At 64.3% G+C, this 25617-nt stretch overlaps 4 protein-coding genes across 4 annotated transcripts; 2 read left to right on the forward strand and 2 right to left on the reverse strand.

Annotated features, from left to right (window-relative positions):
* Positions 1–698: 698 nt before the first annotated feature.
* On the forward strand, positions 699–9162 carry VWA5B2 (von Willebrand factor A domain containing 5B2; the record flags this gene model as incomplete). The annotated part of the gene is made up of 21 exons (XM_080349594.1): positions 699–837; positions 1222–1383; positions 1751–1976; positions 2080–2234; positions 2672–2803; positions 2926–3050; positions 3195–3371; positions 3464–3574; positions 3697–3899; positions 4171–4285; positions 4369–4554; positions 4662–4821; positions 4896–5185; positions 6308–6533; positions 6621–6965; positions 7044–7181; positions 7253–7372; positions 7611–7688; positions 7862–7931; positions 8144–8252; positions 8554–9162. The coding sequence occupies 21 exons, from the start codon at positions 699–701 to the stop codon at positions 9160–9162; spliced, it is 3876 nt and encodes a 1291-aa protein (XP_080205720.1).
* A 385-nt stretch (positions 9163–9547) lies between these two features.
* ALG3 (ALG3 alpha-1,3- mannosyltransferase) lies at positions 9548–12343 on the reverse strand (the record flags this gene model as incomplete). Its single annotated transcript, XM_080349635.1, has 9 exons — positions 9548–9893; positions 9995–10137; positions 10331–10409; positions 10603–10808; positions 11098–11218; positions 11355–11515; positions 11675–11822; positions 11894–11993; positions 12193–12343. The coding sequence occupies 9 exons, from the start codon at positions 12341–12343 to the stop codon at positions 9704–9706; spliced, it is 1299 nt and encodes a 432-aa protein (XP_080205761.1). The 3' UTR covers positions 9548–9703.
* A 115-nt stretch (positions 12344–12458) lies between these two features.
* Positions 12459–16436, forward strand: EEF1AKMT4 (EEF1A lysine methyltransferase 4; the record flags this gene model as incomplete). Its single annotated transcript, XM_080349705.1, is given in 4 exon segments — positions 12459–12630; positions 13419–13702; positions 16135–16378; positions 16381–16436. Coding segments are annotated over 4 exon segments (756 nt in total).
* Positions 16437–18735: 2299 nt separating this feature from the next.
* On the reverse strand, positions 18736–21237 carry CAMK2N2 (calcium/calmodulin dependent protein kinase II inhibitor 2; the record flags this gene model as incomplete). Its single annotated transcript, XM_080349779.1, has 2 exons — positions 18736–18806; positions 21069–21237. The coding sequence occupies 2 exons, from the start codon at positions 21235–21237 to the stop codon at positions 18736–18738; spliced, it is 240 nt and encodes a 79-aa protein (XP_080205905.1).
* Between the last annotated feature and the right edge of the window lie 4380 nt (positions 21238–25617).

Genomic DNA, 25617 nt, shown 5'->3' on the forward strand with positions numbered 1-25617 from the left:
GGGTTCCCCCCCTGCAGCGCCTTCCCCTCTGTGCTGCTCTTCAGTGCAGTGCTGACCTTGTTGTTAATTATTAAACGCCCAGCAAACACTGCTCGCTGTTTTGTTCTAGTTACACCGTGGGCTTCTCACCCTTCCTGGTTTTTTTTCTTATTTATTTTAAACAAATTACCCTGGTAACCTCTGCGGGTGGATGGAGATGGGTGCAGCAGATGCTCCTCTCCCAGCCAGTGCAAGAGACGGTCTGGGGAGGCTCTGGAGAGGCTCTGGAGCCACCAAGCTGCTTTGAGGTGGCTGAGAGATGGGCTGCATGTGGCTGGCTGTTATCTGACCTGTCTAGGAGTCTCTGTTTGTCTGCCAGGGTTTGGGGCTTGTATGTAATTGCTGCTGTACACCAGCAGTCATTTCACTGCCAGATTGATTTACCTGTGGGGTGGAAGAGCTTTCTGTGGGCTTTTGTAGCTTCAGACCCAGTTTGCAGGTGGGCTGGGGTCTGAGCAGAGACCTGGGTCCAGGTCCATGTGTTTTGTAGATGCTGCGGAGCAGCATCTCCGGGGGTGGGGAGGGCATGGGACCCGCTCCCCCCTTGCAGGCTGGGCAGATGGAAGCAGTTTGCGTGCACAAGCTGCCTCTCAGCAGACCCCATCCCTGAGCACCCAGCACCTGCCTCCTTTCTGCCCACAGCCACTCACCGAGGCACCATGCCGGGCCTGTATTCCCTCTCCTCCTGGGAGGCTTTGCCCCTGAAGAGCTCCAGGGTGAAGGCTTGTGCCAATGGGTACTCCCTAAGCATCACTGCCCACCTTGTGTACACCAACCCCCACGAGGAGCCTGTGGAAGGTAAGGGGGGGCTACTGGGACTGGCAGGGACCTGGGCTGCCTGCATGGCCCCCTAAAAACACCCGTGTTGGAGTGCGTCCCGTCTCCAGCCCACCTGTGTCCTGGCCCCCAAGCATTGCTCAGTTTAGGGGATGAAGGCGGAGGCCAGTGGTGGTGGGGGAACCACCGACACCCGTCATCGAGTGAGGCCAGGCAAGAACATTCTCAGTGCTGAGGAACAGGAGGATTTCTTCCTCCAGGTGAACCAGCCTGCGGGTCCTTACTGTGTGTTGCCCCTCACCCGTGGGTTTAAATTGCCCTGCGCTTAGCGGTGCTGCCATGGCCAGCCGGTGCCGCGGCCATGCCCGTCCTGGGATCTGCCTCTGGGCTCTCTCCCACCCACAGGCATCTTCATCTACCCGCTGGAGGAGTCGGAGGTGGTGGCCGGCTTCGAGGCGGTGGCAGGCAGCCGACGGGTGACATTCCAGGTCCAGAACCGGCACCGGGCACGGGATTGCTGCCTGCAGAGCGGCCCCAGCCCCAGCCGGCCGCGCCGCTGTGCCAGCGGTGAGTGCTGTGGCACTGGTGATGCTGCGGGGTCCTCCTGGCCAGGAGGCTCTGAGCGAGCAGTGATGAGGTGTGTGGGGATGCGAGGGGCTGCGAGATCCTGCCAGGCCACCCTGGTGCCGTGGGGGCTCTCTGGTGCTGGAGACCTCAGCTTCCCCAGGGCTTTACATATCCCTTTGCAAGACCTTCGTTACACCTGCATTCTATTGTCCCCTTTGAGAATAATTAGTGCAAAACAGGGACAGGAGTTGGACTCGGCGATCCTTGTGCGTCCCTTCCAACTCAGGACATTCTGTGATTCTAATTAACTCCCCCTTCCCAACCCTGCACACCCCGCTGACCCTCCCACCATCCCTTCCCTGCCCAGGCCACCTTGTCCTAGACGAAGACACAGAGCGCTCCACCTTCATCATCGTCACGGGCACGCTGTGCCCGGTGGAGACCCTGGCCATCACCCTGAGCACGGCGCAGGAGCTGCCCACGCTGCCGGACGGGGCCCTGCGCCTCCGCCTGCCCCCCGTCCTCGTACCCCGCATCCCCGCTGTCCCCGAGAGTGAGCCGGCAAGCTTGTGTGACGACAGGTTGGCCCTATGGTGATTTTCATGGCTTCCTCACTCTCCGCCATCCCGGGGGGGAATGCCGATGCTGGGTGAGCAGGGAGTGGGGTAGGAGCCATCACTGCCTCTCCCCTCACAGCCCCACCAGCTGTTTCGGGGGGCCGGGTGCCCGGAGCCCTCCAACCCCCACGGTGCCTGCAGAGAGCGTCGATGTCTTTCGGGGACGACCTTGCAACCCCTTTCCTTATGAGTTTGCCTTCGAGCTGCTGGTGAAGGGCCCCTGCTTGCTGGCAGGTAGGGGGGCAGCTCAGCCCTTGTCAGTTCGTCGGGCAAAACCTCCTGAAACATGGGTGACATTCCCCAGGATGGTGTCCCCCTGGTCCCTCTGTGCTTCTAGGGGGACACAAACCCCCTTCCTGGGCAGCCTCTTGCACTCCCTACCTGAAAAAAAGCCCCTTCCCCATCTGCAGGGCTGAGATGCTACCCCAATGTCTCCACATGTGTGGCTTTGGGTAGTGCTGGATCAGCAGTCCTGGGGAGATGTGATGGATGGGGGGAGGACGGGTGAGGAGGGGGCGCGGGGCGGTGGGGACACACTCCTGGCTGCCAGCCCAGTTAATCCCATTAGAGCTGGCAGGGAGCAGCCGCCAACGCCGCGCCAGGCTGGCACAGTCACGGAGCCTGGGGGCTGGGGGTGTGAGGGACTGCCCCAGAGCCTCGTGTCCCCGCAGGGCTGGAGAGCCCAACCCATGCCCTGCGAGCAGATGCCGACCCCTGGGCCAGCTCTGCTGCCACCACCCGCGTCACCCTGGCTGAGCCCCACTGCTATGACAGGGACCTGGAGATCATCCTCTACCCCTGTGGTGAGTGGGGATGGTGCCCTGAGCAGGTTTGGTGGGGATGGGGCATCACCCCAAAAGCATCTGGAGCATCTACCCAGACTCCTGTGGCATGGGGCAGCTCTGAACCCCTTTGTGCCCTCCAGAGCCTCACCACCCCCACCTGGTGATGGAAGATGGCACCATGACATACCTCGAGTATGAGGCCCATGTCCGGAGCCGCCGGGATTACGCACGGATTGCCAGGAAGGATCGCAGCGGCGAGAGACAGGTGACAGGGCATGGCCACTGCTGGCCCGGTGGGGAGGAGGAGGAGGAGGAGGAGGAAAGGGGACGTGGAGGGAAAGGGGGTGGGGAAGACCTTGGCACAGACCAGGGCGGGTATGAGAAAGCCCCTGGCCCGCCTGGTTCGCAGGTGGCTTTCGTGCAGAAGCGTTTCCACAAAGACATCTTCCCCAACCCTGTGCTGATGTTGAACTTCTGCCCGGTGGCGGAGGGTGTCCCTGGGGACCTGCAGAACGTCACCCGCGAGGTCCTCTTCCTCATCGACTGCAGCAGCACCATGAGTGGCCCTGACCTCAACAAGGTCAAGGTGAGGCACAGCCACAGGGTACCATGGGGCTGGGGGTGCTGCCTGGGTGCCTGGTCCTTAGCAGCTCTCCCTGGTCCGCACTGTCACCCCAGGAGGCTTTGCTGGTGGCCCTGAAGAGCCTCCCATCGGGGACGCTGCTCAACGTCGCCGGCTTTGGCACTGATGTCAAGCCGCTCTTCCCATCCAGTCGCCTCTGCAGCAATGTGAGTGCCGCCAGGCACAGTGCGCCCCCACCCCTCTCCATGCCCCCTCCTGCCGCACCTCAACACGGGCGGGGGGCTGGTGACCCTGGGGACCACTGCGAGGCCACTCTCTGTGCGAGCAGGAGACGCTGCGCCGAGCCTGTGAGCACCTCGGGGGGCTGCGGGTGGACACAGGTGGCACCAACCTGTTGGTGGCCCTGGGCTGGGCGCTGGCGCAGCCCCTGCACCACAGCTACCCCCGCCAGCTCTTCCTCTTCACTGACGCGGCAGCGGGCAACACGGGCAGGATCCTCCGGCTGCTGCGCAGGCAGGCCAGCACTGTCAGGTATGGCATCGGGGCCATGAGAGGGTCATGATGCTCTCCATGTGCCCTGGACCGTTCCCACCACTTTTTCCTTCTGCAGCCCCAAATCTCATCTGCACCAACCCCAAGGGTGTTCTTCACCCACCACATCCCTCAACCCCACTGGCTTGGCTTCCCCTGGGGTGCCCCAAGCCAGTAGGCAGCCAGGGTGGCAGCTTCGGCCATCAAACACCCCTGCCCAGGCCCTGGCACCAGCGTGGCTGTGGCTTTTCATTGCCCAGCTCTCCTGCAGGTGCTTCAGCTTCGGCATGGGCCCACGGGTGTGCCGGCAGCTGCTGAAGGCCATGGCCAAGGTCAGCAGGGGCCGTGCCGAGTTCCTGAGCCCAGCTGAGCGGCTGCAGCCCAAGGTAATGCCCCGGTGTGGATGGGGGAATGTGGGGGGCACAGGGGCTACCACAGTGTCTGATGCCAGCTCCTCTTCCTGCCCCAGCTGATCAAGTCCCTGAAGAAGGCGATTGAGCCAGCCATCAGCGACATCACCATCGACTGGTACGTCCCTGATAGCATGGAGGCTCTGCTCTCGCCCACTGAGCTCCCAGCCCTCTACCCTGGCGACCGCCTCGTCAGCTACTGCGTCCTCTACAGCATTGCCCGCTTCCGCGACAGGCGCCCGCCGGTACGACTGGCATCGCCCCGGCATGGGGAGGAGGCATGTTCCTGGTGCTGCCAACCCCTGTGCACCCCTGTGCCAGGGGTGTGACGGCAGTGCCCTCTCTCCCCCAGGGCCGGGAAGGGGCTCGCCGAGGCTCCCGCAGCTCAGCGTTGCCCTCCCGGGAGGAGATGCCCAGTCCCGGGGAGAGCCACCCACCGCCCCGGAGCACCCCGGGATCCAGGGATGCCTCCCTGGAGCTCTCCATCGTGGGCACAGAGGCATCAGAACGGAGTGAGTGGGGCCGTGGCGGGGGTGGGGGGCAGGTGTGGAGCCACAGGCTGATGAGACGTGCACTTGCTGGGCAGGTGCGGATCCTGTTTCGGGGGGAGACATCTGGAAGCGGATTTACCAGCCCTCGTACATCCAGGAGCAGTATGTCCTGACGCACTGCTCCGTCAGCACCAACCGCAGCCAGGGGCTGCTCTCCCGCAGCTCCACCAGCAGCGAGTCCACGGGCTCCCACGACGTGGCCCCTGAGGGCGGCTCCTCAGCCCCTGGCACGGATGCCACCTCCCAGCAGGGCCAAAAGAGCCTATCCCTCTGTGAGTCCTCCACCAAATCCGCCCCGCTGCCCTCTGCCTCGGCTGGCACCAAGGTAAGGATGCTAACGGGGTGCAAGGGCTCACAAATGGGGGAGTTGCTTCTGGTTTAGCAGGGGGCGTTGCTGCTGTGCCTGGACACAGCTCAGCCAACGGGCTGGAAACTGGAGTGCTGTAGTCTGGGTTTTAAGAAAGGATCGGCTGTGCATGCTGCGAGGAGGCTGCTTAGGTGGTTTTGCCCTACTGGAATGGCACAGCTGGGGACAAAGTAGCTGGCCCTCCAGCTCCCTGGGACCGCAAGTCAGCTGGGTGGTTAACAAACTCTCTAACCAACTCAAATGCTGCAGAAATCAAGTGAAAATCGCTGGGTTGGCATCAGGTAACGCACCTACCCAGCTGGAGAGGATGGGGTGGGCTGGCTGAGCTCCTGCTTGGCTCCTTCACCCCACAGACAGTGCAGCTGGGCACTTCATTAGCGATGGGACATGTCCCCTCTGCTTCATAGCTGGGTTTAAAACTCAGCCAGGAGGCTGGGATGGGAAGAGGCATCTCCCTTGGTGACAATGGCCCCGAGGCCAGGCGAGGCCAGCTGTCACCCAGCCCCAGGACACACTCCGTCCCAGTGGCATGGCTTAGGTAACCCGCTCCCGCTGCACAACAGCACAGCTGGTGACCTTTGCTGTCGAAATGTCAAGCGTAAGTGATTTCCCTGCAGCGTAAATGATCCCTCCCAGGCTCCCTGCTGCTGGGGCAAGAGGTGGCACGGGCGCCGCTGCCCTGCCATAGCTTTTGGGTGAAGCTTCTCAATGTGGGGACACCACTTTGTGCTGGGGACCTCATCCCACCATAGCATCATCCAGCCTGAGCAACCCCGCACGCACAGAGACCCCCACCAGGTCCTCCTGCCTCAGTACCAGCCTGAGTCAGCCCCGAGGGAAGTTTGCAAACTCCTGTCTGGGTGCCGTCAGTCCTTCCCACACGTACGAGGAGCCTGGCAGAGCATCGTCAGTCACCTCAGGAGGCTGTGGGTGCCAGCCTGCGGCGCGGTGGGGCTGGGTGCCAGCCAGCGGCTCCGGCCAACTGCCACCGGGGCCGCAGGTGCCCCATCACGGTTCAGCACAGCCTGGGCTCGGTGCCGGTGCCTTGATGGGCTCGCCACCAGCCTTTCCCCGCCACAGGTGCCAGCGGCCCTGAGCACGGAGGAGCTGGCGCGGCGGAAGAAGACGCTGGCACGCGCCGCCCTGGCCGGCCGCAGCTTTTCCTCGCCGCATGGGGAGCTGGATGCCCGCCGGCTCTGCCGCGCTCTGGAGAAGGTGTCGCAGAAGAGGAACCAGTCCCTGGAGGGGCAGCTGGACCAGCTGGGATCCCAGGCAGGGCGGCTGCAGCCCAGCGCGGTGGAGTCAAGTGTGTGCTGGCTGCTGGTGGGCGAGGGCGATGGGGACGGAGCCGGGTGCCCCTGCCTCGCTGAGCCAATGTCTTGCCATTGTCCAGATAACCTTCTCTCGCCCACCCACCTGGACTGGGACATGCTGGTGGAGCCCTCCTACCTCTTCAGTGCCTCGCCGGTGCCCGAGCCGGGGGAGCCCAGCCCAGGCAATGCCAGCCTGCCCCTGCGCTGCCAGGTGGTGATCCACGCGCTGCAAGCTGGCAAACCCGTGTCCTGGGAGGTGACAGCATCACTGGAGCCGCTGCTGCAGCCCCGGGAGGGGCCAGATGGGGGGGACCCCCTGCGACAGGGGGGCAAGAGCTGGGACAAGCCGCTGCACCGCTTGGCCGCACGCTCTGTCATTCAAGACAACGAGAACGCAGCACAGCGGGAAGCTGAGCTGGAGCAGGGTGGGTGCTGGTGAGTGTCCCCCCCAACCGGACGTGGCCCTGGCATCCCCCCACCTCTAACTGCCTCTTTCTGGGCAGGTTTTGCCCGCAGGTTTCGCTTGAAAGCCGTGCAAACCAGCAAAGCCTGCAACGTGCCTTCCCTCTACACCCGCCTGGTGCCCGTGGACGGTGCCACGCAGGCAGCCCTGCCCGCAGCCCCCGAGGTGTGGGGCACAGGTACGGCTCGGGGGGCTTGGCGTGCTGGGGAGGGGACAGTGAGGGGACTGAGGTGGCACTGTCCTTTGCAGCTGGCTCGGCCAGCCGGCCACGAGCCACCGCAGCAGGGAGCTGGCCCCACAGGAGTTCCTCAGCAGGTCTGGGACAGCAGCGGGACAGAGAGGAGCAGGATGAGGCTCCTATCGCTGCAGGTACTGATCCAGACCCTTGCATCGCCTTGTGCTCCCTGGGGACCTGCCTGAGGACTGGGGCCCTGGGCACCCCTAGCTCCTGGCTCTGGAATGCTGTGGGTGGCCAGGAAGAGGCATCAGTCCCTGCCCCCACACTGTGGGGGGGACATGGGGAGTCAGAGCAGCAGCACCTGGCAGCAGCTCTGTGCCATGAAGGTGCTGGGAGCCCAGGGCCCCTCAGGGCTCTGCTGTTTTGCAGATCGAGATGAGACCCCTGGATCTCCAGCCAGCATCTCCTCCCCCACCTACGGCTGGGAAAAGCCAAACTGCTCCAATGGTGTGTTCGGGTGGATGAGGGAAGGATGGGGGGGACAGGGGCTGCCCACAGCAGCCTGTTGCTGGCAGCTGAGACCTGGAGCGTCTGCTGTGCCCTCACAGATGCTGGGGGGCAGGACACAGCTCTGGGTGCATCATGGCCCCCGCCATGCTCAGCTCTCCCTCCCTTTGCAGGGCCCCCAACCAGCCCCTCCACCACTTCCATGGGCTCCCAGAAATCCACAGAGAGCATCGCTGGCTCCAGGTGAGGCTGCGGGGTGGGGAGAGATGAGTGGACCCCAAAAAACTGGCATGTTGCAGGGAGGGACAGTGCCACTTTTCGGATGCTGCAGGTCCAATGTCCCTGCCAGCTCCTGCAGTGTCAAGGGAGATGTTTGGTGCTCCAGTCCCTTCCCTGCAGCAGGCTGGGGTTCTTTGGGAACTGCCCCCCACCTAATTCACCTATTTGCCTCCCAGGTTCAGCCTGGGCAGGCGCAGGGGGCCCAGCCTGGTGCTGCGCCCACAGTGCCTCAGCCCGGAGAGCGAGTGCTCCAGCAACCACGCCAGCCACGACTACCTCCCGCTGGTAAGGACCCTGTCCACGTCCCCATTCCGCGTCGGGGTGCCTGAGCAGGCACCATCCCTGCTGGGATGCAGCTGAACTGCCCAGGCAACACCCAGCAGCAGAGGATGCAAAGCCAGGGGTGCCTACTCAGCCCTACTGCATCCTTGAATTGTCCTGGGGACCTTTGCTGGCTCTTGAGAGGCGGGCACCAGACAGTCGCTGTGCCCCAAGGACACTCCTGCAGTGCCCACCACTGAGTGCTGGGGCTGCAGTGGGTCTGTGCCCCTGCCTGCATCCCCCTGTCACCTGCCCCCCATTGCAGGTACAGCTGCAGCAAGCCCGGGGGCCATTCCAGCTCACTGAGAGCTTCTCCGAAGTGGTGCAGATACCCCTGGACCGCCTGCGCCGTGCCTCCCCCTACGCCTCCCACCGCGCCAGCCTCAGCCCCACGTCCCCGGGGGCCAGGAGCAGCCTCGAGGCAGCGCCTGGCGCTGAGGAGGGCGAGGACCCCCCCACAGGCCCCCAGCCCGGCTCGCCCCCGTCCCGCAGCACCTGCTCCGAGGTGCCGAGCGCGGCGGTGTGGGCGCAGGCGGACAGCGGGCACGGCTCCGAGTCCGACACCGGCCCCCACTCAGCCGCCCCCTCCGAAACGGGGCTGAGCTGGCAGGATGCAGGGCCAGAGGACCTGGAAAGTGCCAGCTGGGCCACGGCGGTGGCCTTGGCGTGGCTGGAGCATCGCTGTGCTGGCTTCTTTGAGGAGTGGGAGCTGGTGGCGGCCAAGGCGGATGCGTGGCTGCAGGCGCAGCGGCTGCCCGAGGGGCTGGACGTGGGATGTCTCAAAGGGGCGGCCAGGCACTTGTTCCTGCTGCTGCGGCACTGGGACGAGAACATCAAGCTGAACATGCTGTGCTACAACCCCAACAACGTCTGACGGCCAATAAAGACGCCTGGCTCCACACCGCGTCTCTGTTACAGGCAGGGAGCCAGCGGCTGGTTCAGGCCACGCTGCGGGTACCAGAGCCCTGGGGGTGGGTTCACCCCATTCCAGTCTTCTCTTTTTGGGGGGAGCGGACAGAGAACTAGGAAAATCCGTGCTGGAGGGATCCCTATGCTACATCAAGGTGATTCAAACCTTGAGACAAAGGGGTTTTGCAGATCCTGTGTCTTAACCCCACCCCAGAGGCTGATCCCCAGGGCTGGGACAGGAGCTCCCACAGCCCCAGTGGCCAAGGCATGGCTGTCCTGACACTGTCACAGCACAAGGACACTGCTGCTGGGGAAGGGCACACAAAACCCCCTTTATTGGGGAAGTCCTGCCTGTTGGGGGTCCCCAGGCCCCCCCGCTTCGCACAGTTCCAGGGCTCACAGCCCTCCTGGGATGGCCAGGGGCAGCCGGGGAGCCAGGTGGGGACAGAGCCAGGCAGAAGGGACAGTTCCAGAGGCCAGTTCCCATCGTCCAGCTGGCCACGCTGTCACTGGGCCTTCTTGGAGATGGCTGCGGGCCTCCTGGTCAGCGTGGGGGTGTGCAGTGCCGGAGGTGAGGCCGTGCCGTACCAGAGCTGGAGCAGGACAAGTCCGTGGCAGATGTGGAGGGAGAGGGAGCTGCAGACTGTGGAGGGGTACGTGTTCCAGCAGAGCTCAATCACGCCCAGCAGCAGCACCCTGACGCAGAGAAAGCCGGGGATTAGCGTGAGGGGGGGACACACCAGCCCCCCTCGCTCCCACCCCCAGCAGACGGGTTCCCCCTCCCTGGCAGCACATACTTTGGCATGTGGGCCAGCTTGGCGGTCGGGGTGCACCAGAGCAAGTAGGGCAGTGTGTGGAAATACCAGACATAGAACTGGTAGTGCAGGGAGCGGCTGCAGCAGATGCCCAGGAAGTTGGAGGAGAAGAGGACGAAGACGATCTGTGCGCTGGCGTTAAGGGGACAAGCGCAGGAGGCTGGAGATCCCACAGCAGCTCCCCAGCTGTACAGCACGGCCCCTTCCCCTGGCCAGGCTGAGCCTGACAGCGCAGCAGGACCAGCAGCTTGCAAACACCAAGCCCAAGGTCCGCCCTGCCTTCTTCCCACCACCTCACTGCCCACCCTGCCAAAGGATATTGTTGACGGTCAAGGGAGGGGACGGGTGTTTCCTTTCGGCAGGATCCTTCAGCAGAGCCAGGATGCTCTCTTTGGACCTGAGAGGGGAGCACAAACATCAATCTCAGCTGCTGAAAGTCTCTCCCACCTCAACCTTCCACTGTGAACCATGATGTGCGGGTAGAGCACTTCCCGAAACAGATCGGTAACTCCCCCCTACTCCTGCCTGCAACCCCAAAATTGCAGCACTGTGGGGGCAGTGCAGTCACTGACCCATATCCTGGGTCTCACCTGTGCCACCGGTGCAGTGCGAAGAGGCCCAGGCCAGCCAGGTGAGCCAGGAGCAACGTGGCGTGGAAAGCCCGATTCTGGAAAACCTCTTCTGGAAGGAACCGCCAGTTCACCGTCCATTTGAACTGGAACTGGCGGCCCAGGTCAAAGGAGCGTGTCAGGTACCCTACGGGGTTCACCAGCAGGAAGGGCAGCCCCAGAACCACCTGCCAGAGACACAGCAGCACCCTCATAGCAGCTGTAAGCCAGGTCTGTCACCCCTGCCATCTCCTGAGAACCCCAGCACCACGTGGGCTGACAGCGACCCATGATTAACATTATTTATCAACCTCCAGCTTGCTGTGTGGGGCCAGCTCAGATGCTGGTGCCAGCATCCACCCACCCAGAGGTCTCCAGCCCCTAGGACAGCCACACAGGCTGCTGCAGGATGGTCTCCGACCCCCTGTCAATGGGGCTGCCAGCCTGTCCCTGCAGCCGACATGAGCAGGGACCCACCTGGAGCAGGGCACAGATGCAGAGCTTGGGGATACAGCCCAGGAGGCCGAACCGTTGGAGGAGGAGGAAGAGAAGTCCGGGTGCAAAGAGCAGGATGTTCATCTTCACAGACACAGCCAGGCTGACCAGAACATTGTGTTATTGCTGTGGTTCCCTGCACACCAGCCCAGGCAGCTGCTGGAAGGGTCACAGCCTCCTTCCGCGGGGCTGAGCTCACCCCCACACACACCATGGAGAGCAGCCCCTGCCCTGCTCACCTGAAGAGGAGGCAGCCCCAGGACCAGCGCTCCTCCAGGAAGAGGTTGATGGCGAGGAAGAGGATGGCCATGGCAACGGGGTCATTAAAGAGCCGCAGGACAAAGATGGAGTGGATGCGGTAGGAGGCACAGCACATGAAGAAGAAAACGTATGGGGGGACCTTGCAGGGGACAGAGAGACACGTGGGTGGTCAGCAGCCTGTCCTGGACCCCCTGCTGCTGCTCAGCTCCTCCAAACCCCCGCCCCCCGCCGTTGGGCCTGGGCGAGGGCTCAGCAGAGCAGGAGAGGCCCCGAGGCGGCCCCTGGGGCTCCAGGCTACCTTGTTGGTTCGGCAGTAGATGCGGAAGACGAGCAGAAGGTTGAGGAGGTAGAGGCCAGCGAAGATGTACTGAGCCAGGCGGACGTGGGTGCCGCGGCCCGTGGCGTAGTACAGGCCCAGGAAGATGTACACGAAGCCGGCGGGGTAACTGCAGAGAGACGGGAGTGAGGGGCCGGGCTGCCCCCCGGGGCCCCCGGGCGCTCAGCCCCCAGCACTCACACCAGCGGCCCGGTGTCCCCCTTCAGCTGCGTGTAGTCCAGAGTCCCGTTGGCGAACCCCTCCACCTCCGCCATGTAGGCCTGCCAGTCGATCTCGGTGTCTGCGAGACGGCCGGGGGTCAGGGGGCGCCCCCCTCCAGACAGCCCCGCTGCCACCCGAGGCCCCGCGGCTGGGAGGTGCCGCCCCGCCACCGGGATCCCCCGCGCTGCTCCCCGCGCCAGCGCCGCCCGGCCCGGCCCGGCCCGGGGACGAGCTGCCGCCGCCCGGTGAACCCATCCCCGCCGGGCCCCGGCACTCACAGGGGACCCTGCGGATGACCCAGAGGTTGACGCCGCCCTCGGCCAGGCAGAGGCAGGCGGCCACCAGCGGGGTGTAGCGGGGCTCCAGCAGCACCGCCCGCCGCTCCCGCCAGGCCCGCCGCAGCGCCACCGCCCCCCGCCCCGCCGCCATGGCCGCTCCGCTCCGTGTTTCCGGTCGGAGCGCTTAGGGCGGCGCAACGGCGGAGACCGGAAGCCGCACGTGGGGGCGCGGGCGGCACGTGGCGCCCGGTGCTTCCCGCCCCGGCATGGAGCGGCGGCGCGCGCCCGCCGCCAACCGCCGCTTCCGGCAGCGCCGCTTCTGGGACGCGCGGTACGGGCGGGAGGGCGCCGAGCCCCGCGAGTGGCTGGGGAGGCTGTCCCGCTTCCTCCCGCAGCTGGAGGCCGAGCTGCGCCCCGGTGACCGTGTCCTCATCCTCGGTACGTGCCCGGTGCTGGGGAAGGGCGGGAGGGGCTCGGGGTCCCCCCCGGTGGATGCGCTGTCGCCGGCCGCGAGGGGGCGGTGCGGCTCCGGGCAGGGGGCAGCGGCGCTCCCGGGAGCGCGGGCGGGGGCCGGTGTAACCGGCCCGTTAATCCCACCTGAGAGCTGATCTGCCACCGGCCCGGCAGGTTCACCCGCGCTGGGCGGGCGGGATTAGGCGGGTGTAATCGCCGATCCTGTTAGCGGATCAGCTGCCGCCAGCTGCGCTTAATAGCCCCCAAATCCGCCCCCCTCGGGATCCCCCGGCCCCCCCGGGAGCGGCTGCTCCCCGTGCCCGCCGCACCGGGGGTCCGTGTTCTCCTGGAACCAGCCCGGCGCTGGCCCCCTGAGCCAGCCGTCCCTCTGTCCGTCCATCTGTCCAGCCCCCCCACCCCTTAACCCTGGAGTTAAGCACCCCCAGATGCTGCCCTGATTTGCCAGCTCCTGCCCCATAATGTTGTGGGGGCGAGGAGTGGGGACCCTCTCCAGCGCCCCTGTCCCCTCCTTCCCCACCCACGGCCACCCATCCCACCTTGGGGTGGGGGAGCTGCTCTCACCCCACGGTCCAGCCCAAAGCACCCACCTTGGGGGTAATTAAGAGCTAGCCAAGCACTCGTTAATTAGTGACATGGCTACTGCTCCCTGTCTAACTGCCCCAGCCTGCCTGCACCCCTGGGTGGGAGGGAGCAGGGGTGGGGTGCAGGCAGCCCCCCCAGGGCCACTCCAAGCTGAGCCGTGTCCCACTCAGGCTGTGGCAACAGCGCCCTGAGCCACGACCTGCACGAGCTGGGCTACACGGACGTCACCAGCATCGACTTCTCCCCTGCCTGCATCGCCGCCATGCGCGCTCGCTACGCCCACTGCCCCGGCCTGCGCTGGGCCGTCATGGACATCCGCGCCCTCGCCTTCCCCGACGCCGCCTTCGACGTGGTGCTGGAGAAGGGCACCCTCGACGTGCTGATGGTGGAGGAGACCGACCCGTGGGACGTCTCGCCCCAGGCAGTTGCCTCAATGCACCGGGTGCTGGCGGAGGTACGGGGTGGGGAGAGCTGGGTGGAGGGTGGATCCCCCTCAACATCTCCTTTTTGGGGTGGGTAAAGGTGCAGAATGTCCCTTTGCCACCCTGCTTCACCACCCTGGCTGGTACCTCTGTTCCCCGAGCTGGTGCCACATTCTTCACTACCCTGCAAAGGGGCACCCAGAGAGGATCCTGGCACCCTTGGGGGTGGCAGACCCCACCTCTGCCACCCCATCACCTTCTCTCCATGGACGTGGATGTAGAAGAGTGTGTCCCTGGGGACCCTTAGTCCTGCTGGGGGACTAGGTGACCCCACCCTCTTTATTTGCACTCTAAATACTAAGGGGTGGCAGTAAAAATGGGTCCCATCCTGGCATGGGTGGCTGTAGGTGCACCTGAAGGTACCCAGAGGGGGCCTGGGGGGACACTCTGAGATAGCCCTGCCTGCCCAGGGCAAGGTGACAACTGCGGGGCTGTGACAAGTCCTCACTGCCCCCCCACCTCAGCTTCGATCTCCTAGCTGGAGTCCCCATCATCTGGTCCAGGGTTGCCATGGCAACCCCCGTCAGCATTGACAGGGCCCTGGTGTTGCCACGGGGACGGGCGATGCCTCCGGGCCCTAATTAATTGGCTACAGAGACAGGGACCGGATTGAACCTGCCCCGGCATGGGGGTGTGGGTCGGGCAGGCTCCCCTGCCCCAGGGGAATAACTGCAGGGGTAATTAATTGCTTTGCCTGCCCGGCACCCTTGGGTGTGGACATGGGGTGCTGGGAGGGTGCTCGTGGCTACTGCCCCCTTATCCTTCCTTGCCCTCTGAGCCCAGGAGGGAGCAGGACTGTGGGCAGCAGGGCTGTCCTCGCCCCCCAGGTCCTGCCCTGCCCTGCCAGCATCGCTGCCTGTCCTTGTCATGCAGCCAAACAGTGAGGATTTAGCTCTTTTTTTTTTCCTTTTTTTTCCCTTTATAATCCCCTGCTCAATCCCTGCCCTCCCCCAGCATCACTGGGCACCACTGGCCTCCATCCAAGGCTGGTCCCTGTTGTCCTTGTCCCCAGGGGGATTCGCAGGGCATCGCCACCCGCTTGCTGTTTGGCGGGTCTGGCTGTGGCTGACACCCCACTTGTTGTGGCGGGGCTGGGGTCTTCACAGCCCGTTTTCTGCTCTCCTCTGGCAGGGGGGAATTAAGGACCTGAAAATCCACCCCGCCTGTGGGGATCCCCCAGGGACAGCCCTGTCCTGGTGATCCTGGGGCGATGGGTCAGTGCCAGAGCGGGGAACAGCCGCCCTCACCCCCCCGTGCCGGCCCGCCATGGAAAGGTTTCCTGCGCCCGTCTCTAAGCAACGGCCTTTAGAGCTCTATTAACGATGGATGGGATGCAGGATGCCTCTCGCTTGGCTCCAGCTGGAGATCCCTGCCTGCCCCCAGGCCTGGGGACCCCCCCTGTCCCTGGGACCCCTCGTCGTGTCCATCAGTTGGGAATCTGCAGGGCCTTTCCAGGATGGTTGCAGCTGGTGCTTTGCTGGAGGGATGCTGAGCTGGGTGCCCAGGGGGATGCAGGGACCTGCATTCCCCTTTTCCTGGCCAAAACCACTAAGGTTTGGTTCAAAAGCCCCCACCACAGCTGGGGGGCACATGAGCCACCTTCTCCGTCCCTGTCCCCAGCCAGCTCTGAGCTGTGGAGCTTCCCAGCAGGATTAAACCAGAGCTCAGGAACCCCCGCCTTGGCCCCCAGCCCGCTCCCCTGCCACAGTGGCTCTCTGTCCTTGCTGGGGGGTTCTGCGGTGTCCTCACCTGGGGCAGGGTGCTGCTGGGGGGCCGCCGGGGGGGCTGGCTGCCGCCTGCCCTGGGCGCTGCCTTTGCATGCCGAGCACGCGAGCGCTGGCCGTAAAAGCCTTTTGACATTGGATAAAGCCAAGCAAGAAAATTGATGTTCTTTTCCATCCTGTTAGCGGGGGCTTAGTTCCAGCGAGGAGAAAATGGTGATTAAAAGGGTCAAGTCCTTTCCCATCCCATTTCCCTCCCCGGCTCAGATTCTGGGTGTTAGAGGGGGCAGTGGTGCTGGGTGCCCCGGGGAGGGGGTGGGTGAGATGGGGATCCCACATTACTCTTGGGGGGCCCTGTGCCTGAGAGGGTGAAGCTTTTCCCTGCACTAGGGTTGGGTCTCTGTGCTGTCTGCTGTGGATGGGGGTGAAGAGTTTTGGGGTGCAGGGAGAAGTGATGCGTGGGAACCCCCATTGCCACCAGGCTGTGGGGGGTCTGGGGACATGTCAGAGCCAGAGTGGGGAGGGTAAGGTTAGGACAGATTTGGGGGTGCAATGGGAGAGGCTGGGGGGGGATCTTTGCAGATGGTGATGGGGGTCCCTGAAGATGAGGCTGCCCGTGCCATAGGGGACGAACCTCACTCTGTCGTCCCCCTGGCTCCATTCCGGGGGTTCTCCCGCCACAGGTGAGCCGGGTCCTGCGCCCGAGGGGCTGCTTCATCTCCATCACCTTCGCCCAGCCCCACTTCCGCAAGCCCCACTACGCACAGGAGGCGTTCGGCTGGTCCCTGCGCCATGTCACCTGCGGGGACGGGGACACCGGCACCTTCCACTACTTCCTCTACATCATGCGCAAGGGGCAGCCCCTGGACCCCCGTGACCTGGCCCTGGGGCGCCGGCTGCACCAGCCCCCCCCGCCCCCTGCCCCACCACCAGCCCCTGCCCCCCGGATGACGATGAGGACTATCTGCTTGCCATCCAGCTGTGACCAGGGCGGGGGGCTTCCCCGGCCTCCCCCTGCCACCCAGTAAAGCCTTAAGCTGCTCCACCCTTGCAGGTGGGGGACGGGGAACCAGTGCGTCCCCCCACAGGCTGCCAAGTGATGTGAGTAATGGGAGAAAAGGGGGGGGTGGCCTCCTCCTGGGGGGCAGCGGGATGCTCGGGAGATGCTGGCCCCCCCACTGCTGCGGCCCTTCCCTTGCCCGGCTGGAGAGCAGCCAGGGCTCCGGGCTTTGCAGCCGGTAATGAAACCAAAGCGGGTTTAATTCCACCCATCCATCTTGTGGGGAGCAGCTCCCTCTCTGCCCCCAGCACAGGCAGGAGGCGACTGGGCTGGGGGCAGGATGGGGGTTGCTGGCACCGGGTGCAGGGGGCAGGGCAGGGGACCCCCAGAACAGCCTCCTGGCTGTGGGGATACACGAGGACACTGTGTCCTTGTCACCCCCCCAGGCTTAGCCAGGCAGTGGGGATTCCAGGCTGGGATGTGCCAGCGCGGAGCTGGGGACGCCATGGGCTGCGTGTGCCCTGTCCCACTCTCTGCCCACTCCTGTCTGCAGTGACAAACCCGGTGTGCTGTCACACCTGGCCCCTGCCTGCCTTTGCCCGGGGCCGGCAGCGCGGTGACAGGCGTGCGCGGGGCTGGTGACAGGCGTGCCCCCGCGTGCCAGCGCGGCTGTCTGCGTGCGGGGCCGGTGCGTGGGTGCTGGCGTGGCGGCTGCAGCGGACGTGCAGGTGCTACCAAGGGTGAACTCAGGGGCTGTTTGGGCACCAGTTCTCCCCGCTGGGGTAGGTGATGCTGGGGGGTGCAGAGGGGCCTCCCTCCTCAGAGGGACAGCGGTAACGTACCCAAGCCACCAGGCTGCTGTTTCTGGCAAAAGGTGTAAGTGGGTCAGGCGGTGGCTCCCCCGGTGCTGGGAGCTCGCCAAGGACTCCAGGGTCAGCCCCCCAGCCATGCCACCCGTCCCGCAGGCACCCCGAAAACCAGATGGCGACAGGGAGGGACAGAAAGGAGCAGCAGCTGCCGGCCTCGCCTCAGTACATGAATGTATTTTATTCATCGCATTTTGTTCACCAGTACAGTGAAAAATGGCATTTAAATTTACAATGGATTGTTCGTAGAACATAATGACACAAGTATCTTTTTTTTTCTTTTTTTTTTTCTTGGTTTTGTTTTTTTTTTTTTTGTTTGGTGGGTTTTTCTGTTTTGTTTGTTGTTTTGTTTATTTATTTATATATATTTTTTTGCGTTGTCTCCATAAATGCCACTTGTAGGTTATTGAAAAAGATGATGAGTTTCTCATGCACATCGGACCCCCCCCCCCCCGAGAAGCTTCTTAAAAAATAAAATTAAATTAAAGTACAAAATTAAAAACAACGACTCAGGCCAGTCCCTGCCCTCCCCTTGCCCTCCCCTGGCCCCGCCGCCCTCGGGCGAGGGGCAGCGCCGGGACCCCCCGGCACCCACAGCCAGCCCTGGTGGGCTCAGCCCCGGCGCTGCCGGGGGGGACTGCGGTGGCCGATGGTGCTGCCAAACCCTCTGGCTAGTCCTGCTGCTGGTGGGGAGGGGTCGGGCTGGGGGGTCCCCGTTCCCCTCCCCACACCTTTAGCTTTCCTCATGATCCCTCCATCTTTCTCTTCCCCCCCCTTTATTCTTCCCCCTCGGTTTTTTCTTCTTTTTTTGTCTTTTTTTTTCTTATGGAAAAAAATATGAACCGTTTGTTTGTTTGTTTGTTTTTCCCCGATGCGGTTACTTCGACATCTCGACGTCAGCAGATTGTTTTTAACAAAGATTCGGATATAAAAATACAAATATGAGGAGTTTCTGTTTTAAAAAGAAGCGTGCCGGAGTGGTGGGGCTGACCCTCGGCCCCAGGACCGGGCGCTCGGGCCACCAAGCTCATGCAAAAAACGATGGAGCAAAAAATGTCTCTGGACAGCAGCGCTCCCCCCCCCACCCCGCTCATGGGGCCGGAGCCGCCCCGGCGTGTGCGGGACCCCCCACCAAGGCGGATGGGGGGGACACACCGTGGAGCCCCCCCCCGGGAGGAGGGGGGTCTTTCCCCAGGGTGGGGGGGGCTCGGCGGGTTGTCCCATCCCCGGGGGAGGCGGAGGGGTAAAGTGCATGGCTCGGGGGGGGTGGTGGTGGCCGCAGAGCCCCCCCCACCCCCGGGGCGGGGAGGGGGGCACGGGCATGGCCTCCCCCCTCCCGGTCGGTGTCCAGCCAGCATGCAGGGCCGGGCGGGCTGGAGCAGGGCTCGGCCTGCGGGTCCTGGCGGCGGGTCCCGGCTTTACACCCCCGGCGGCGACTTCTCCGTCATGCCCTTGAGCACCTCGTCTATCCGGTCATCCTCGATCACCACTGCGGGGACAGGCGGGGAGGGGGGAGCGTGGGCGAGGGGACGCGCACAGCCTCTGCCCCCCCCCACACCTACTCACCACCCGGAAAAGCTCCAGATGTGCCCCCCGCACGGTGGGGCAAATGGGGGCAGGTGGGTGCGATGGGGACGGGGAGAGGATCACCCCCCAGCTCAGCACCGCGCCCCCCCGCAGCCAGCCGGCCGCCTCTGGATGGGTGGTTTGGGAAGGGGGGGCAGGAAAGACTAGGAAGGACCCCCCCCTCTTCTCTGCGGCAGGAGCTGATGAGAGCAACAGGACTGGAATGGGTAATGACCCAGCGGGGGGGGCACCGCCAGCTCGGCGGGGGTGGCAGCCAGACCCCGGTCAGCATCACCCGCTGCGCAGGACACCCCCCCACACATCGGCATCACTGTCAGGGGAGCCGGACAGCCCCCCCACCTCTGCTATCAGCATGGCAGGCTGCACAGACCCCCACCATCGGCACCACCATGGGGGGCTGGACAGCCCCCCATCAGCATCACCCTCCAGACAGACCCCCGGCCCATCAGCATCACCCGCTGAGCAGTCGCCCCATCCGCATCACCAGTGGGAGGCTGGACAGACCCCCATCAGCATCACCATCAGGGGACTACAGAGACCCCCCCACACACACATCAACAGCACCGGCTGAGCAGATCACCCCCCGTCACCATCACTGTCAGGGGTGGTGGACAGATCCTTCCCGCCACCAGCATCACTACCAGGGTGCTCAGCAATCCCCCCCCATCACCACCCTGGGGGCAGATTGGCCACATCTCCTCACCCCCCCATTCCCAGCATCACCGGGGGAACAGCCAGACCCCCCCAACACCACCAAGGGGGAACTGGCCCTCATATCACCCCCAGGTGGGTCTGCTAGACCCAGCCACCACCACTGCAAAGGGGGGCAGGTAGAGCAGGCAGCAGCTCATCGCCCGTCGGGGCTGGGGTGTATTTGTTTTGAGGGGGCTTTGCCCTCCCCTTTTGCCCCTGCAGCTCAAGGAGGGATGTTTGCCTATGTGCCCCCCCAAGCATGTGGGATGGGGGCTGCAGGGAAGCTGGGGGCCATTCTCAGGGGTCCCCAAGGCATCGGGGAGGATTGATAGTGACAGATCAGGGTGCAGACGAGGTGGGGGCATTTATTTGGGTCCTGATTGAAGCAGAGAAGCTGCTGATGGGGGTCTCTGCGGCAGGCAGTAAAGCGGGGGGGGCATGCAGGTTCACGGAGTCCTGGGGGGACAGTAAACCGCGGGGGAGGATGTTTGTTGATCAGCATCGCCGGTGGCTGTTGATGGGGGTCTCTGCGGCAGGCAGAAATGTGGAGGGAGAGAGGTTTATGGGGCAGTAGGGGCTGTTTTGGTGATGCTGGGGGGGGTTTGTTTATAGGGATGATATGGGGGAAGTCCAAGGGGATGTGGAGGCAATCCCAGGGGTGCTGAGGAGCGTTTCCTGGGGGGTTCCAGGGGCATTTGTGGATGTGCTGGGGGCAGCCCCAGGGATGCCTGAGGATAGTCCCGGGGGCAGCCCCAGGCTGCAGGGCATGTGGGGCAGTGCTGGGGGACAGCGCTGGTGTCTGGGGATGGGGGGGCCTGCGGTTCTAGGGCAGTGCTGGGTGCCAGTTGCAGACCTGGGGGTCCCAGAGATGCTGGGGGGCAGTACCGCGAATGATGTGGGGCAGAGCTGGAGATTCTGGGGATGCCAGGAGCAGTGTTGGGGATATTGGGGGGCAGAGCCGGGGATGCTGTGGGACAGTGCCGGGGGTGCCAGGGGACAGTGCTGGGATGCAAGGCAGATCCGGGAGTCCCAGGGATGTTGTGGGGCAATGCCGATGGTGCCGGGGGGGCAGTGCCAGGAATGCACCAGCCAGTAGCGGGGATGTAAGGGCAGAATCGAGGGTCCTAAGGATGCTGTGGGTCGGCGCTGGGGATGCCAGGGCCAGTACAGGGGATGCCGGGGGGCAGCATCGGGGACGCTGTAGGGCAGATCCAGGGGTCCCGGGGCACAGCCGGGGATGGAAAGGCAGATCCGGGGATCCCGGGAATGCCGTGGGGCAGAGCCAGGAACGCAAGGACAGATCCGAGGGTCCCAAGGATGCTGTGGGGTGGCGCTGGGGATGCAAGAGCCAGCGCCGGGGATGCCGCAGGGCAGATGTGGGGGTCCCAGGGATGCCGTGGGGCAGCGCCGGCGATGCCGTGGGGCTGAGGCGGGGGTCGGGGCGGGTAGAGGCGATGGGGTCGGGCGGTACCTCTCTTGGCGCGGCCGATCTGTCCCAGCTTGGGGGGCCGCTTGCCCTGGTTGCCCGCGAAGAAGGCGTTGGTGTCCTGCAGGCGGCAGCTGAAGGGCAGCTCCCCCGCCTCGGGCTCGGCGCCGTAGCGACCCACCTTGTCCTCGCCGTAGGGCAGCACCTGCGACATGGCGGGGCCGAGCGGGCCGAGCCGCGCCGCGCCGAGCCGGGAGCCGGTCTGCGGCGGCGGCGGCGGCGGCGGGGAGGAAACCCGGGCGGAAGGATGAAGTCATGCATCCGGGGGGAGCGGGGACCCCCCCGGCGGGGGGCGGCTCCGGAGCGCCGCGGCCCGGCACGGCACGGCCGGGACAGTGTCGGGGACCCCCGCCACCGGTGCTCGGTGCCCGGCCGGTTGGGATGGGGGGACCCCAGCCCTTGCCCCATCCCCAGTGCAGGCTGGTCCCCGCCCCCCAACATTGCCGGGGTGGTTGCCCCAAATTGGAGGCTCCCCTAAACACGGGGTGCCCCTGTGGGGTGGGGAGCCCTTGGCACAGCCGGATACCCCTGTGTGAGACAGCTGAGGACCACCAGGCACACCCAGGCCCTCCTTCAGCGCACTGAGGTGGTGCCGAACAGACCCCCCAACACCCTGCTCTGGTGCCCCAGACCACCCCAAGCACCCCCCCCAGCTCACAGCCTCCTGCAGCCTGGCAGGCTCAAGCCCCGCAGAACCCAACGCAGCTCCCACCCCAGGTCTCCCCACCCAGGCTGCCCCGAGCCCCCGTTGTGACCCTTGCCCAACACCCATCCAGGTATCCCCTCCCACAGCCCCCCCAGTGTTGGGTTCCCCACTAGGAGCCACACCAGTCCCACCCAGCCCCTGCCAGTCCCCTTGGTCCCCCATGTGTGGGTCCCTGCACACACGTGTGCACATGTATGTACACGTGTGCCCCTTCGTGAGTATTTGTGGGGCTGTGAGGGGCACATGAGATTCTGCAGGTACCCGTGAGCGTGGCTACATAGAGGCTGTGCCCCAGGATGCCCCTTGCCCTGTGATTTGGTTCTTCTCTGTGGGCTTTCTGCAGAGAAGGGGAATCTGCCATGGGCCGGCGAGGAGAGACCCACAAGAGCGGCCTCAGTGCCTCCCCAAAGCCCCATTTGTGTCCTTTCTGCACAGCACTGCCCCAGAGCCACCCTGGCCCTTTCTTCCTACATTTTCCATTGTCAGGGCAGTGATAGTACTTATTGGCATTAATGGCCCTGAGTGTCTTCACCTGGGAACCCCCTTCCTAGTCACCTGGGTCTGGGGTGCTATTTAACCCAAGGCTGGGTCTTCTGCTTATTGCATGAGCTGTGGGTCCAGCCCTGGCTTTGGGAATGACTGATGATGATGGCAGCAGTGACAATGATGGCTGGTGAGACCCACCCTGTCACAGGGAAGCCCTGTTTCTGCTGCTCCCTCACATCCAGGCCCTGCTGCTCATGTGGGTGTGCTGGGTTCAGCAAAGCCAGAGTCCTGCGTGGCAGCAGCACTTGCCAGCCCTGCACCATGAGAATGTCCCTGTGTACGTCTTGAGAGAGCATGAGTGGGGCTTTACAGTCAGCCCTGCGGTCTGTCTCTTCATGGCAGCATCTCCATGGCCTGAGATCCTGTTGAAAGGCGCTGCAGAAGAGCATCAGCCTGACTGGGCCATGCGAGAGGGCAGGTACTTCTATTTTGGGAAGGCTCAGCTTTGCCTTTCCCCCTGCGCTGGGCTCTGCAGAGCACTGGTCCCGGCTGTCCCCTTACAGAGCAGAGATGGGGAGGGACAGGGCAGCGGTGCCTGCTCTCTGCTGGCAAGGCAGTGCAGTTATTCCTGCCTTTGCTGGGGAACCAGCTTGAACTTTTTCATGTGATGGCTTTTGCTCCTGCAAAAACTGCCTGGGAAAATAGGCAAGAGGCCCACGCTGAGATGTGCCCTGCTTTTCCCATTGCTGAGCCCACGTGCCACTGCCCGTGGGCAGGGACAGGCAGGCCGTGGCACACGCCGGGTGGGGGGTGAGTGAGAAGAGGAGCAGATGGGCTGTGTGGGATGTGAGCGGGGCTGGTGCTGCACTCCAGGAGAGTTTCCAGCCCAGGGAGAGGCTGCAGAGGGGTCACCCTGGGAATGGCCCCACTTAACCCGCATCTGTACAGTGCCTTACACCCAGGGGAGCTGCTTGGGTGTGGGGAGCTCTGTGGGGCTGGTTGAGGTTTGGGGGTGTGGGAGGGACCCTCCACCCAGCCCAGGCAGGAGGAGGGCTGGATTTGTGCCAGCACAGCGGGGCTACAGGTAGGACAGAGCAGCGCTGTGGCTCTAAGCACTGCATCTCCTTGGGACACCTCTAGTCTCGGGCTCCCCAAGGTTGTGCACCCCTGTGAGGGGCGAGGAGGTACCAGGGACCTGAATGTGGGTGTGTGGGCATGGGGGTGCAGGAGGCACCCCCTATCCCCTGCCAGTTCATGTTGCATCTTCCCATGGTGAGCTGGACCGCAGGCCCTCCTTTCCTTGGCTCTCATCCCACCTTCGTTATCCGCCTTTTCACAGCCACGTAATCTCCTTTATCGCTTCCTTTGCAGCCTTTTGTCCGACACAAAGCCCGCTCTAGCAGGAAGAAGGAGCTGTGGGAGTGCAAAGCAGGTGGCTCTTCCTGCCCTCCTTCCTTAAACCTGGGACACCTTGCAGGTGATGTAAGGGCTGGGGGCTGACTGTGACCCTCCCAGGGTGGATATGGGGCCAGCCAGGGGGCACACAGCCAGGCTCCCAGCCACAATGGGGGTGGTGATGGACATCACGTTGCATCACCTGGCCTCAGGTGATGATCCGGGAGCCCCCCCATGCCTGCCATCACCCAGCCCCACGGGTGGAGGCTGCCCCGACCCCTGCTCCCTTGGTGGGGATTCAGGTGCTGGCTCTGGGTGCTCTGATGGACGTGAGGGGTTTCCCTGTGCTTCAAGTGCTTTTCCCTGGTGCTTCAAGTAGTTTTACAGTGGAGAAACACCCTGTGTGTGCGCAAGCAGCTTGTGGTGGGACATGTCCTGCTCCGGCTGTGCTGGGAGCCCCGGGCAGCAAGAGCTAGGCTGGGTGGGAGCACCTGGTGGTCCCCAAGGCCTGGCAGGGACAGGGTTGGTGGCCTTGGCAGCTGGATGCCAAAGTGCTTCAGAGGAGGCAGGGGGCATCAGACACCAAACCCAAGCCTTTCTCTGGTGCAGGTTCAGGAGCCCATCAGTGCTGTCACCCAGGGCTGGCCCCACAGGGCTGGGGGCTGTGCAGGCATGCCTGGAGGCCGGCTCTGGTGCCTCCATCTGTGCTGCTTCCAGCCCTGCCAAGAAACGTGAAATGGCACTTCTGCTCCGCGGTGGTGGCAGCCGCGGCCCGGGGGGGACTCGCCGAGCACCTGCTGCTGGCACCGCACGCGGCAGCCGTGCTGGGGGGGAGCCCAGGGCAAGCACAGGACAGCAGCGTGGTCCCTGCAGCTGGTGATGGGGGAAAATGAGGCCAAAAAGCCCTCCCGGGTGGGAAAGCACCTTTCCCAGGGAGGAAAGGCTGAAGCCTTTGCAGGAGGAAGGGGGCCAGCCAGCAGGTTGTCACTGGTGAGATGAGTTTGTCTTGGCACACAGCCTGGCTCTGGGAAGAGGGTGCTCCCGAGGGGCTCAGATTGTAAGTCTGAGCAGATGGAAGGGGGATGGCAGTGTCCCCATCCCTCACACGAGCTGCCCAGGGCACAGCTGCGATGCCATGGCTGCATCCGAGCAGATGGGGCACCCTCTGCTGCCCGGGGCAGGGGCTTCATGGAGGGTCCCCTGCGCAAACCTGGAGCCCAGGGGAGCAGGAGGGAGGGGGAGGCTGACCCTGGGCAGGGGGTGGAAACAGCTCTGCTGGGGTGTGAGGCTCCATCCTCGTCTGTCACCACATCTCTGGTTACCATGACAACAGACAGGGAGGCAGGTGGGAGTGGGTTGGCAGCCCTGGGGGTGCAGGTGGGGGCGATGGACTGTCACCTGGCATGGATGGGGGGGCAGCTGCAGGACGCCTGGGTCCCTCTTGGGCCCTGTATGGTGGGGAGGGAGGCTGGGCAGGGTTCAGCCTGCACGCTCTGAGCTCCCTGCTATCCTGCTCAGGACCAAAATTCCCTGGGCAGGGGACAGAGCGGGTTCATCTGGGGGCACAGGCGCTGCGGCATGGCCGGGCAGCCCCTGTGCCGGGCGGTTTGGCGCAGCGAGGCTCTGGCTGGTGCTGAGCTGAGCAGTTGAGTCACGCTGCTGCCCCAAGCACTGCCAGACAGGGCTGCTTGGTGGGGACTGTGTGCTCAGGCCACCGTGGGGCTGGTGGCCTCCCGGGGTGGCAGAGACCCAAAGCAGGGGGTATAGGGTAGGGCTGTGCCCCAGCGCATGGTGGTACCCTCCCCATGTTCCTCCAGCACAGGGGATGTGTCCCCTGCCCCAGGCACCCCCAGCACATGTGGGGACAGAGGGGAGTGGGTGGCTGCAGGTCCCTCTGCCACTGTCCCTGTCCCCAGCTGGCTGCCAGGCCCCAAGGAACGAGGTGAG

The sequence above is a fragment of the Nesoenas mayeri genome, assembly GCF_963082525.1.
Source record: "Nesoenas mayeri genome assembly, chromosome: 9".
Lineage (NCBI taxonomy): Eukaryota > Metazoa > Chordata > Aves > Columbiformes > Columbidae > Nesoenas > Nesoenas mayeri.